The sequence below is a fragment of the Ostrinia nubilalis genome, chromosome W (genome assembly GCF_963855985.1).
Source record: "Ostrinia nubilalis chromosome W, ilOstNubi1.1, whole genome shotgun sequence".
Classification (NCBI taxonomy): Eukaryota; Metazoa; Arthropoda; class Insecta; order Lepidoptera; family Crambidae; genus Ostrinia; species Ostrinia nubilalis.
This window is the reverse complement of record NC_087118.1, coordinates 2,903,060-2,914,801: the sequence shown is the minus strand read 5'-3', so window position 1 is coordinate 2,914,801 and position 11,742 is coordinate 2,903,060. Positions and strand designations below refer to the sequence as shown.

Sequence of the window (11,742 nt, the reverse complement as noted above, 5' to 3'; positions counted from 1 at the left end):
TCTTTTCTGCCGTACAGGTGTGGAGCGGGGCCCCTGTGTGGGGCGCTCCTGTGTGGAGGTGACTTATGACTATGATTAGGCTCCTGTGTGGGGCGCTCCTGTGTGGGGCGGGGCTCCTGTGTGGGGCGGGGCTCCTGTGTGGGGCGCTCCTGTGTGGAGGTGACTTATGACTATGATTAGGCTCCTGTGTGGGGCGGGGCTCCTGTGTGGGGCGCTCGTGTGGAGGTGACTTATGACTGTGACGGGCTCCTGTGTGGGGCGGGGCTCCTGTGTGGAGCGGGGGCTCCTGTGTGGAGCGGAGGCTCCCTTGTGGAGTAGAGGCTGCCTTGGGTGGCGGTGGCTGCCTCGGGTAACACGGTAGCGCAACCTGCGCTAGGTATTCGGTAACTTGTGTCAATTTTGTATATATGTCGCAGACGGTCATGAGTACGGACACTAAAGTGAAACGCAAGTGCGCCACCTAGCGGCGAATCGGCGCAACACCGCTTTGGCGCGCTTTGACAGAGTCGTAACGGTCACGGCTAGGGAATGCAAAACCGGTTAATCGGAAACCGAAAAATCGGAAAAACCGCCCTTTTTCGACGAATTCTAAAACCGGTTTTAAAAATCGAAACCCGGATTTAAATCGGTTTTTCTATCTGTATACACGTAACCAATTCCATAAATAAGCAATATCATTTTATTATAATATAACCTGGGTATTTTGATATTTGACGAATATTTGGTTATTTTACAATTTATAACTTGGCAACATTGTCACTTGGTTACTCCGTCGTTTACCTTTGAACGGGGAATCCCCGATAATTATTTAAGACTCGTACCGCCCGCGCCCGCCACCTGACATGACCCCACCCCGCGATTCAGTTAGTTGGTGATTATTGCAGTGAATAATTAATCTGTGTGAGTGAATTGAACAGTTTTTATTTCTGAATTGTTTTGAACATTGAATCTCATTTATTTGCGATATCTGCAGAAGCTTATTACTGTAATACTTAGTGTATTGAAATTTGACAGAAATACCAGAAAGTATAAATTAAATTTACGTTTAAGTGTTATGAATTCATGATATTTTATAGAAAAATGTAGTTTGGGAGTCGGAAATTATATTGTTTTACTCGTCCTAGGAGAATAATGTTTTTGGGAGTAAAAATATAAGTAGGACCGCCTGGCCAGAGGTGGAATTGTGTAAAGCAATCGTTATCATTTGACAGTTCATAACGTACGATTATTCTGTCAAACGCTTTGTTTAACTGACTTTATCGTACGTTATGAACTGTCAAATGATTACGATTGCTTTACACAATTCCACCTCTGGACCCTAAACGGCTTGACTTGTTCTAAAGTGCGAGGTGGCGTTAAATTCGTATTAATTTTTGAAGTGTTACTTATTAGTTGTTTATGAAATTTCAAAAGTTGTATTCTGGTAGTTCATAACTACTTATACATACAAAATGTTTATTTGGTCACTTAAAGCAAATATCCAGGGTATTAATAAATATCACAATTGTGAACCTAAGAAACAGTATTATTTTAACGTAAGTAGATAGGTTATGTTTTATGAAATATGATTATTTGCATGAGCGTTTATATGCGTCTGTCTACCATAACTACGTGCAAGTGTTTTAAATTGTAACTGACTAAAAATTACATTACTATTTTATTTTTACAAATATTAGAAACGACTATTTACCATAAATTTAACTAAATATTTTTTTGCAGATTTATAAAAATGGAATATAAAGAAGTAACTAAAAAGAAGAGTGATAAAACAAGTGCATGGGCGTATTTCTTAAGATCAGCTGATGGCAATACTGCAAAATGTACTACTTGTAACAAAATTTTAAAATCAGCGGGTGGTAGCACCTCTAGTCTCCGAAACCATCTACGTTCAACACATAAAATAACATTAGACGCCACTTCTTCTGAACAAGACACAGTTGTGGAAAATCTCCAACCAGCGGCTAAAAAAACAAAGATAACACATTATTTCTCTAATGACAATTCTATGGAAATGATCACTACTCGCATGGTAACTTTGGACGGTATACCATTTAGGGTTTTCGCGAATTCTCCTGATTTAAGAAATCTTTTTTCCAAAAGCGGATATAAGTTACCTAAATCGGCAAACAGTATTAAAAAAATGGTTGTAGATCAGAGCGAAACCATTAAAATGAAAAAAGTACAGCAAATTACTGAGTTAAAAGAAAAAGGCTACAAATTTTCCCTTACGTTAGATGAATGGACTTCGATTGCAAACAAAAGATACATAAATATTAATCTACATGCAGATTCCATGCGTAGCATCAGCCTTAGTAAAGAGAAAACGTTTTTTAATTTCGGTCTGGTCAGAATAGCTGGTTCTGCAAATGCCGTGAGATGTGCTGAACTTTTAAAACAACGACTAACTGATTTTAATGTATCGTTTGACGACATTGTTGGCTTGACTACAGATGGAGCAAGCGTAATGGTGAAAATGGGAAGAAAGAAAGAAAGAAAGAAAGAATGATTTATTTGGCACACAAAAAAGAAACAATAAATCAGGACATTAATATGGAAATAAAAAAAATTACAATAACAATAATAAAATACTTATAAATGTCTATAAAGGCGATGTGCCAAAAAGGACGCCCACTCAGTATATCCAGCCAGCTAAATGCATGGCTGGACACTGATTTTCAGTGGACGCCTTGGGCGTATGGGCATGCTGTGTTATAAAAATAATCAATAGAACGAAAAAAATAAAAAATAAAATAAAACAATAATAATAATGAGCTCCAAAGCGTACAACATAATAAATAATAAAGATTCAATGTCAGTGTCACAAAAAAAAAAAAATAATAATAATAAAAAATTAAATCAATTTAAATTAAAACAATATTAATTAATAATAATGAAATAAAATTTGAAATTAAATGTCAAAATTAATAAATTAATAAAATAAAAACGGAACATAACCTTAAAGTAAAACATACAAACAAATAGTTGCATCTATAGCCATTGCATTATCAGCTGTGCCCAGAATTCTTCCATTTGGTCTGTGACATTTACATTTTTATTTCCGGGTATCTATCTGTCAAGCTACAATACGACGCTCTGCCATTCGCTCATCGCTCCCCCGTCACCTATTCATCACGTCCGTCTTTGAGAAACGTTATTTCCACGTGTTGCCACGTACCTAGTGAGAACAAGACGCATAATGACCCGCCACTCTCCACGCACCAAGAACCTGTGAGACTGACATGCCTTCCACACGGCTGTCGCGAGTTACGTATTCCGCCATGGCGGCGACAGCACAAACGAGGGCAAAGCATGAGTTTTGGAAACTCCACGGACCGGCCGGCGCATCAATCCACCCTCAGCTGCCCACAGTTCCGGAAGGTAAATAAAATAAAATAAAATACGTCCCTGTCTCTTTGCCATGTTAACCACTGTCACTTGAACCTTAAGCATGTTTGTAACTTTCAGTGCACTAAACGGTGGGGCAAGCAACGAATAGCCGTGAATTTGATCGAGCCACCCCCGTGTGCTTACAGGCAGCATATGGGAAAGAGGGAATCCGCAGACACGGAAAAAGAGCACGAATCCAGAGGCGGGCCAGTACATCTATGCCCCCCTCAGGCGCCGCGCAGATCCGAGAGGTAAGTGATGATATGTCTGCCCCTCATCGGCCTTTTGTAATGATAATAAATGACTCTTTACTTTAACCTTAAATGTATTTTTAACTTTCAGTGCGCGCAGCGGCGGGGGCAAGTCATTCCAGAAGCGAGAAGCGGCGAATTTGAACGACCCGCGAAAGGCAGACGTCCGATGTCTAGGAGTTAGAAAGATGTTAGTACAAGAACGCTTCTTATGACCGCAACGCTCCTGAGACCTCATGAGCCTGTCTGATAGATACCCAGGCCGTGAGGCTGTGATAATCCCGAAGAGCATGGTTGCCAGGTGCAGCCTACGGCGCGCTGCCATCTTTAACTGATTAGCTGCATTCAGGAATGGGGTCACGTGTGACCTAGGTGGGATATGGAAACAGAAGCGCGCGCATGCATTCTGCACCCTTTGCAAGAGCCTGGATGATCTACCCAGTAGACAAGGGCCATAAACTGTGTCACAATAATTAAGTTTTGATAGGATAAGTGATTCACATAATGTCTGCCTGAGTTCTATGCTTAAGTATGGTCTTACTCTGTACAACAGTTTCAGTCTGTAGAAACAGTTTTTGACACATTCAATGATATGGCTCTCGAATCTTAACTTGCTATCGAACACTAAACCCAGGTTTCTGACCTCTGTGACTCTCTCTATTATTTCGCCATTCAGTTCCACTCCCAGTGTGACATTATCCAATTTAGAAATATTTTTAGGAGTACCTATCAGCATCAGTTTAGACTTTTTGGGATTCAGAACAAGACAATTATCCGAACACCAGTCAGACACACCCTTCAGCTCCATGTTAAGCATGTTAATAGCATATGCGTGGTCGTCTGGCCGAAACGAAAGGAACAGTTGCAGGTCATCTGCATACAACTGATATTGGCAATGTGCAATATGTTCCGTGATGTCGGCACTGTACAAAATGTACAAAATAGGGCCTAATATAGATCCCTGGGGTACCCCTCTTGTGACTGACCTCGGACTTGACTGCAACACTGACCCGTCCCTCAGCTTCAGTTCGACATATTGTTTCCTATTGGTCAGGTAGCTGTGGAACCACCTCACAGCTCCGGCCTCGAGGCCGTAATAGCTGAGTTTTGACAATAGCAATGGTATGTTTATAGAATCGAAAGCGCGAGAGAAATCAAGCAATATGAGGGCGGACACCATGCCCCGGTCCTGAGAAGCAAGCAGTCCATCCACCACATCCGCCAGAGCAGTTGCCGTGCTGTGACCCTTACGAAAACCAGATTGCAGAGCAGGGAGCATATTGTGTTTTTCAAGGTAATCAGTCAATTGGTTGCACACTATCCTCTCCAAGACCTTGGACAAACATGGAAGGAGACTGACAGGTCGTAACTCCTGCATTGATGCTGGCTGGCCGGTCTTAGGCAGGGGCTTTACCACTGCTGTCTTCCAATCGTCAGGGAACACACCTTCAAGTAATGAGCGGTTTATTATTGCCGTGATGGCCTCCAGTGATTGCGGCAGTGTCAGTCGCAATATGTCCAGAGACATGCCGTCGCAACCCATTGCGTTTGAACGCAGGCCTTTGATGGTATTCATTACCACTTCCCTGCTCACCGTACTTAATGTAAATGATGCCGACATATTAAGCCTATTATATTCAAAGAAAGTGAGCTGCGAAATACTTGACTCATCCTGCCCAGGGACGTTCAAAAAATGAACATTCAATTTGTCAGGGTCATTAAATGCGGGAGGCAGCTCATTTGAGTCCCTTTTGTTTGGCAATATGGTGCTCTTAAGATTTTTCCACAACTTCTTTGAGTCCCTGTAATTGTTGTTTATGTGTCTGTCAAAGAAACTTTTTTTTTCTTGTTCAATTGCTGCAATGACTATATGCCTCATCTCCTTGTAAGCCTGCCTAATAGTTGCTGTCCCGTGCTTCTTGAATTTTCTATGGTAGTTATCCCTAATGCGCATCATAGACTTAACGGTGTCAGTTATCCAAGGGTGAGGAGGGTGCCTAAATTTCTTAGTTTTAGTTGGCGCATGTAGGTCCATTAGTCCCAGAATACAACTCGAGAACCCCCTAACCATGTAATTCACATCATTGAGACTTCCAATATTATTCCAATTAATTAGCCCCAGATCTTTATCCAGTTGCTCCAACACAATACTTTTTAGTGGCCTGTACGTCACCCACCTGGGACACGGCTTTTCCACCTCCACCTTGACCTCCGCTAGTAGCATCGCATGCCCCCCACGATCAGGTGAATGGCTCACCGTCACCTGTCCCGCCCGCATGTCAGTGCACATCACATCGATCAGTGTGGCACTGTGATCAGTGAAATGTGTCGGCTCACCAATTAGTTGAGAGACACTCAGGCTTTGTGTGAACAGTGAAAGCCTTACATTTAGCACTACCACTATCAAGCAGATCAATATTAAAATCACCAGTCAGGAACACTCCGTCCACCCCGGAGAAAGAGGTAATTGATTCTGTTATAGCCTCAAGGAATACGGACACGTCCTGCCACGGAGGTCGGTAGGCGGTGCCCACCACTATCCTCTGACCGGGCAGCCGTACATTCAGCCACATCTGCTCCACAGTTGCCGTTCCAATGGGATGCTGGCTAATCTTGAAATTCAGACCCCTACGTATATAAAAACCGACCCCGCCACCCCGGCCCCCCCTGACATGGCCAGGTCTCGGAGCGTGTCTGAATTGGTACCCCACCAGTTTGGGAGCTCTGTCATCCTCTCCCGGTCCCAGCCACGTTTCGTTTATTGCCAATATATCCGGTGCCAATTCCTCCACCCCAACAATAAATTCTTCCTGTTTTGTGCACAGAGAGCCTGCGTTGTAAAGGCCAATTAATAATTTTTTTTAACCCCAGGCCTGTGCGTTTGATAAGTTACTCACGTACCATAGTGCCGTGGTCACAGATGTCATTACCCTGGACTCAGTATAAATTAATTTATATAGCATTAAGAATTTGTTTCTAATGTCATTATAGTTTATAATTTTATGGAAATGTATATGAATGATATAGTTTGACTGGTGTACACACCTGATAGTACAATGACCATCCGATACAGTGCAATAACATAGCCGCAGAAAGATTAAAAAAATGTATTGACTCTGTCTGTATTCAGAGCAACATTTGTACTGTAACATGAAATCAAAATTGTCTACATTGCATACAAGAAGTTGTGGAATGATGAGAATATCTGACAATACAACCAACACAACAATAATTGATCTATTGTGTGTATGATTTATCCTATGACTTACAATTACTAACACCTTACAACAATAATAACTACAATAAGGCGGCCCAGGTAATAAAGTTTTAAAGTATGACAAATTTATTTTTAAGTTATAGAATGTGTGACTAATGAAACTGTTCTTACAGGTTGTTCCGAGTCATATCGCGGGTGCGCCGAATACTCTCTCCACGTCGCCGAGCGAGCGGAACTGCCGAACCTCAGCACCATCACTCCTACGAGCGTAAATGCGACCACGCCTCGTCCAGGAGTATTTCCATTGAAGCCTACGACACTCATCCCGCACCCGGTGGAAGAGTTGGCGGTTCGGCCGGGTCAAGCGCTCATTAATGAAGACCCGTGTGCCGCCCTCACCGACCAGGCCCCGACGCACGCGCGCGGCCTGCAGCAGCTCGTCGCGCAGGCGGCGCCGCGCCAGCCGCACCACCACGCGCCGCGCGCGCCCGCCCGCCTCGGCCGGCGGCGCGCCCACGCGCTCCGCGAACACCACGTCCCGCTCGTCCAGCGCCACGCCCAGCCGGCTGGCCAGCACCGCGACGCTATGCCCGACGCTCTCCCCCTTCTCCTCCGGGAGGTGGCCGATCTCCAGGTCCGCGAGCAGGGCCTCCTGGTCCCGCTCGTTGAGCTCGAGCCTGAGCTTGGCCACGGTGCGCTCCAGCTGCTCGCTCGCCCCCGGCCCGGGCGCCGCCCCGGCCTCCAGCCGCCGCTCGAGCGCGTCCATCCGCGCCGTCCCGGCCGTGGCGCCGCTCTGCACGGCGAGGTTGATGGCGTGCAGGCGCTGCTCGACGGCTCCGACCCTGTCCTCGCAGCGGGTCACCCGGCCCGTCAGCTTCCGCACCTCGTCGCACACGGCATCGGTCCGGGCGCACACAGCCCTCAGCTCCTCACGCACCTCCTCGCGGAGCTGCCTCATCTCCTCCCGCACCTCCTCGCGGAACTGCCTCAGCTCGAGGACCAGCGCGTGGAAGTCCGGCAACTCCACGGTCAAGTTGTGCGCGGTGTCGTCCAGCGGCGGCCGCTCCAGCATGGACACGTCCAGGCTGACGGGGCTCACTGTGTTGGCGCCCCTCCTCACCGTGACGCCGTCGACGGCGGCCCGGACCGGCGTGTTTGTGTTGTCGCGCTTAGGCTGCGCGCTGACGCAGGCGACGCACCGCCACCGGTCCCTGTGCTCGCCGACAAGCGTCCCGTGGAACCGCTGTTCACTGACACCGGCGCACACCAGGTCGTAATGTTTCTTACACGCCATGCACATCAAGCATCTACGTTTGTCCTCTATTTTTTGTAAACAACCACCGCAAAATTTATTTTTGGGAGACATTTTATAGTGATTATCACAATAGTAAATAAAAACGAATTCAAAGGTCACTGGTTTACGATAAGTCAAAGTCACTTAATTTGTGTTTCCTGTTTTTTACACTAAGAAGTCACTTAGGAGCTTGCCAACAATGTCACATAGAGTACACCGTTAGAAATACAAGATAAACTCGAAATACACTTAGAAAAATCGTTCAGACTATATTTATTTACAAAATACACGGAGCTCAATATTGACGTTAGGCGAGCGCCACCTACCCTTCCTTTTTATCATCAATTATGCTATGCACATGGGCTGCAGCTAGCTATATTGGATGTCTTATATAAAAAGGATCGAAAAGAAGCCGTTTTAATACCAGAAGAGGTCTTTGACTCAGATTCTGAAGATGATGATGATTCTTTTACTGTTGAGCATGAAAATATGAGAGTTGAAATAACAAATCCTACATACAAGCAAGTCATTGACAAAGTTAGAAAGGTGGTCAAGCTGTTCAAAAAATCTGCAACAAAAAATGATATTGCACTTCAAAAACATGTGATGGAGGAATTGGGGAAAGAGCTGTCGTTGATATTGGATTGCAAAACACGATGGAGTTCCCTAGCAAATATGCTAGAGCGTTTTATAAAATTAGAGCAATCTATCAAGAAAGCCTTAATTGACTTAAAGTCTGATATTCAATTCACAGATTGTGAAATTCAGATGATTGGCCACATAAGTGAAATACTAGACATTGTAAAAGGAGCATTAGAGTTATTATGCCAAGAAGATTCAACCCTCGTTACCGCTGATGTGGTGTTAAAACATCTGTTAAAAAAATTGAATTGTATTCCTGGGCAGCTAAGTGAAAATCTGAAATCTTCATTAAGAAAAAGAATTGGCGAAAGATACCAATTAATTCAAGGTGTTTTCAGTTATTTAGAAAACCCTCATGAGTTTTTTAAACCTGAAGATTCTGAAATCATTGAAGTTTTCACACGTCCTTCAATAGAACAAATGAAATCTATTATCATTCCTATAACAAAACCTGAAACAACTTTAGCAGATCTTGTCCTGAGTACAGCTGGTACGTCTTCAGGTTCGGAACCAACAGATTTGCCTACAACCTCAACAGGTTCTTCATTTAAAGAAGAAGCCAGAAAGGCAGTTGAAAAAATAACATCGGCAAAAAATGTTAAAAGCAGCGAAAGCGAAATTGAAAGCTTGCCGAACATAATACACATCGAAATGGCTCTTTTCGAAAATGGCGGCAGTCGGGGAAAATATTTGACTGCAGCATACAATCATTTAAAAACTGTTAAGCCGACTAGTGTCGAATCCGAACGGGCATTCTCTGCAGCAGGAAATATATGCACAAAGCTGAGGTCCAGGCTGAAGGATTCTACCCTAGACGCTTTAGCGATTTCGAGAGCCTACTTTTTGCCCAAGAAGAACACCTAACGTTCACAAATAAAGCTTTTTACATTTTATTATGCTTTTTAATTTAAGATATTGCTTATATCAATCGTAATTGTAAACAAATACGTTTTTGATGTACATTACGTACATGGTGGTAATTAACAAAATACTAAACCGACAGAGTAATGAATTTTAAAAACGTATTCGTTGACAATTATTACGTACAATGGAGATAAACTACCATCCCTTGAGTTAAATTTAGCTTATTCATTATTCATTATGGGCCTATAATGCCTAATGAATAAGCTAAATTTATCAAAACGGACAGGACGTAACAAATCGCTGTATGTAACTACTAGTTGTTTGAAAAAAAAAATAGAACGATAATAACCGAAAACCGGTTTTTTTTCTTGGAGACCGAAAAAAAAATCGGTTTTTGATAAACTTTCGGTTTTGCATACCCTACTTTCGCTCCGGACGCCGACAAGAGAAGACATCGTCACGGAACTGTCCCACGTTTCACCTAGTGCCTATTTTATCGCTCGACGAAGTCTAGATTGTAGTACTAAGAACTAAGTGCTGATGTTGAACTCTGTTTGACGATTATTAAAAGTGTTCGAACACAAGTCTCATTCTCATTGCACGATACCCTATTTCGCCCACAATATCTGAGGTTCGAATCCCTGACGAGCCGACATCAGAATTGGGATCGAATCGTGCAATTGAGATCACTTTCAACGATATTGGAACCAACACGCTAATGAAGACGCCAACATTTGCGACGTGCTATTTTGGACCAACAAAATAAGAACATACCTACCTATACCTACTACCGGCAAGCTCCTTTGGCATCCAGGAACCGCTCGCTCGCTGGTCGTTCACTGGGCCTCGACCAATGTCGTCTCACCCGGTGGGCTAGTACCGCGCTGAGGGCGGAACAGTTGTGTCAAAGTCGAGCTGAGGGTATGCCCGGAATATAACTGGCCAGAAGAATGAAGAATCAGCATAGATGACCCGGGGCGATGGTCAAGCTCGCAGCGTTGGACCGGCGCAGGACGGCGGTCAAGCTCACAGCATTGGACTGGCGCGGGGTGGTGGTCAAGCTCACAGCAATGGACGGCGGCGGCGGTCAAGTGGAGAACATTGGACCGGCGCGGCGCGGAACGAGGTTGCCCGCGAGTACTTTGGATCACAAGGGTGAGCGATATTGTTTTTCATTTGATTCTTTTGCTGAGTACTTGTTGTTGTTGGTTAAAGATTGTCGCCAAGATTGAGTGGCAGACGTTTCAATAATGTTACTGTAATGACCGGTATAGGTCAAATACAAGTAGTCAGCACAGAATACATTTTATGTTGTGTAATAATAACGATCGAATTGGAGGAATGCCCATCAGTCTAGTGCCGATTGATTAGTAATAACGATGATTTGAGTAATGATATTAGTGATGTAAAGGCCACTGAGTTATAGTCACAGGGATGACTACCACTATGTTCGTAATCACAGGGATGATTGCGATGTGTGATGTAATCACAGGGATGATTACATAATTTTGACTTGATGACGGACCATAGACTTTCGACTTATGACGATATCGTGATCACAGGGATGATTGCGATTAGTAATGTAGTCACAGGGATTATTACATTATTTTGAAACCCATAGTCACAGGGATGACTTGGGGTGTAGTGTGCAGTTACAGGGATAATTGCAATAGTAGTCACAGGGATGATTACTTTGTTTTGAAACCTATAGTCACAGGGATGACTTGGGGTGTATTGTGCAGTTACAGGGATAATTGCAATAGTAGTCACAGGGATGATTACTAGTGAAAGTGATTGTTACAGGGATAACATTCACTCATTTGGGAGTCACAGGGAGGGCTTTCAAAATTGTGGCACTTACATACCTACTATTCATGATGCTTTCTTTAAATTTGACTAAAAGGCACTTGTACTTTTTGGCTTTTCTCTAGTACCTATTTTCGTTAAAGTACGTTTTATACCTTTGTCGGTAGTTTTCAGTTGATGAATTTTCATGTTTTACCATCTGGTGTAGTTGTTTGCAAATTAGTATTACGTCCAATCAAGTGATAATTTAATCTTAATTCAAAATAATTTTTGGTTTGGCT

At 43.6% G+C, this 11,742-nt stretch overlaps 1 protein-coding gene across 1 annotated transcript; it reads left to right on the top strand.

Annotated features, from left to right (window-relative positions):
* The first annotated feature begins 3,309 nt into the window (after positions 1 to 3,309).
* LOC135086404 (uncharacterized) lies at positions 3,310 to 7,231 on the top strand. Its single transcript, XM_063981135.1, has 5 exons — positions 3,310 to 3,378; positions 3,466 to 3,638; positions 3,730 to 3,828; positions 4,773 to 4,932; positions 7,029 to 7,231. Exons 1-5 carry the CDS (start codon positions 3,310 to 3,312, stop codon positions 7,125 to 7,127), a joined length of 600 nt encoding a protein of 199 aa, XP_063837205.1. The 3' UTR covers positions 7,128 to 7,231.
* The last annotated feature ends 4,511 nt before the right edge of the window (positions 7,232 to 11,742 follow it).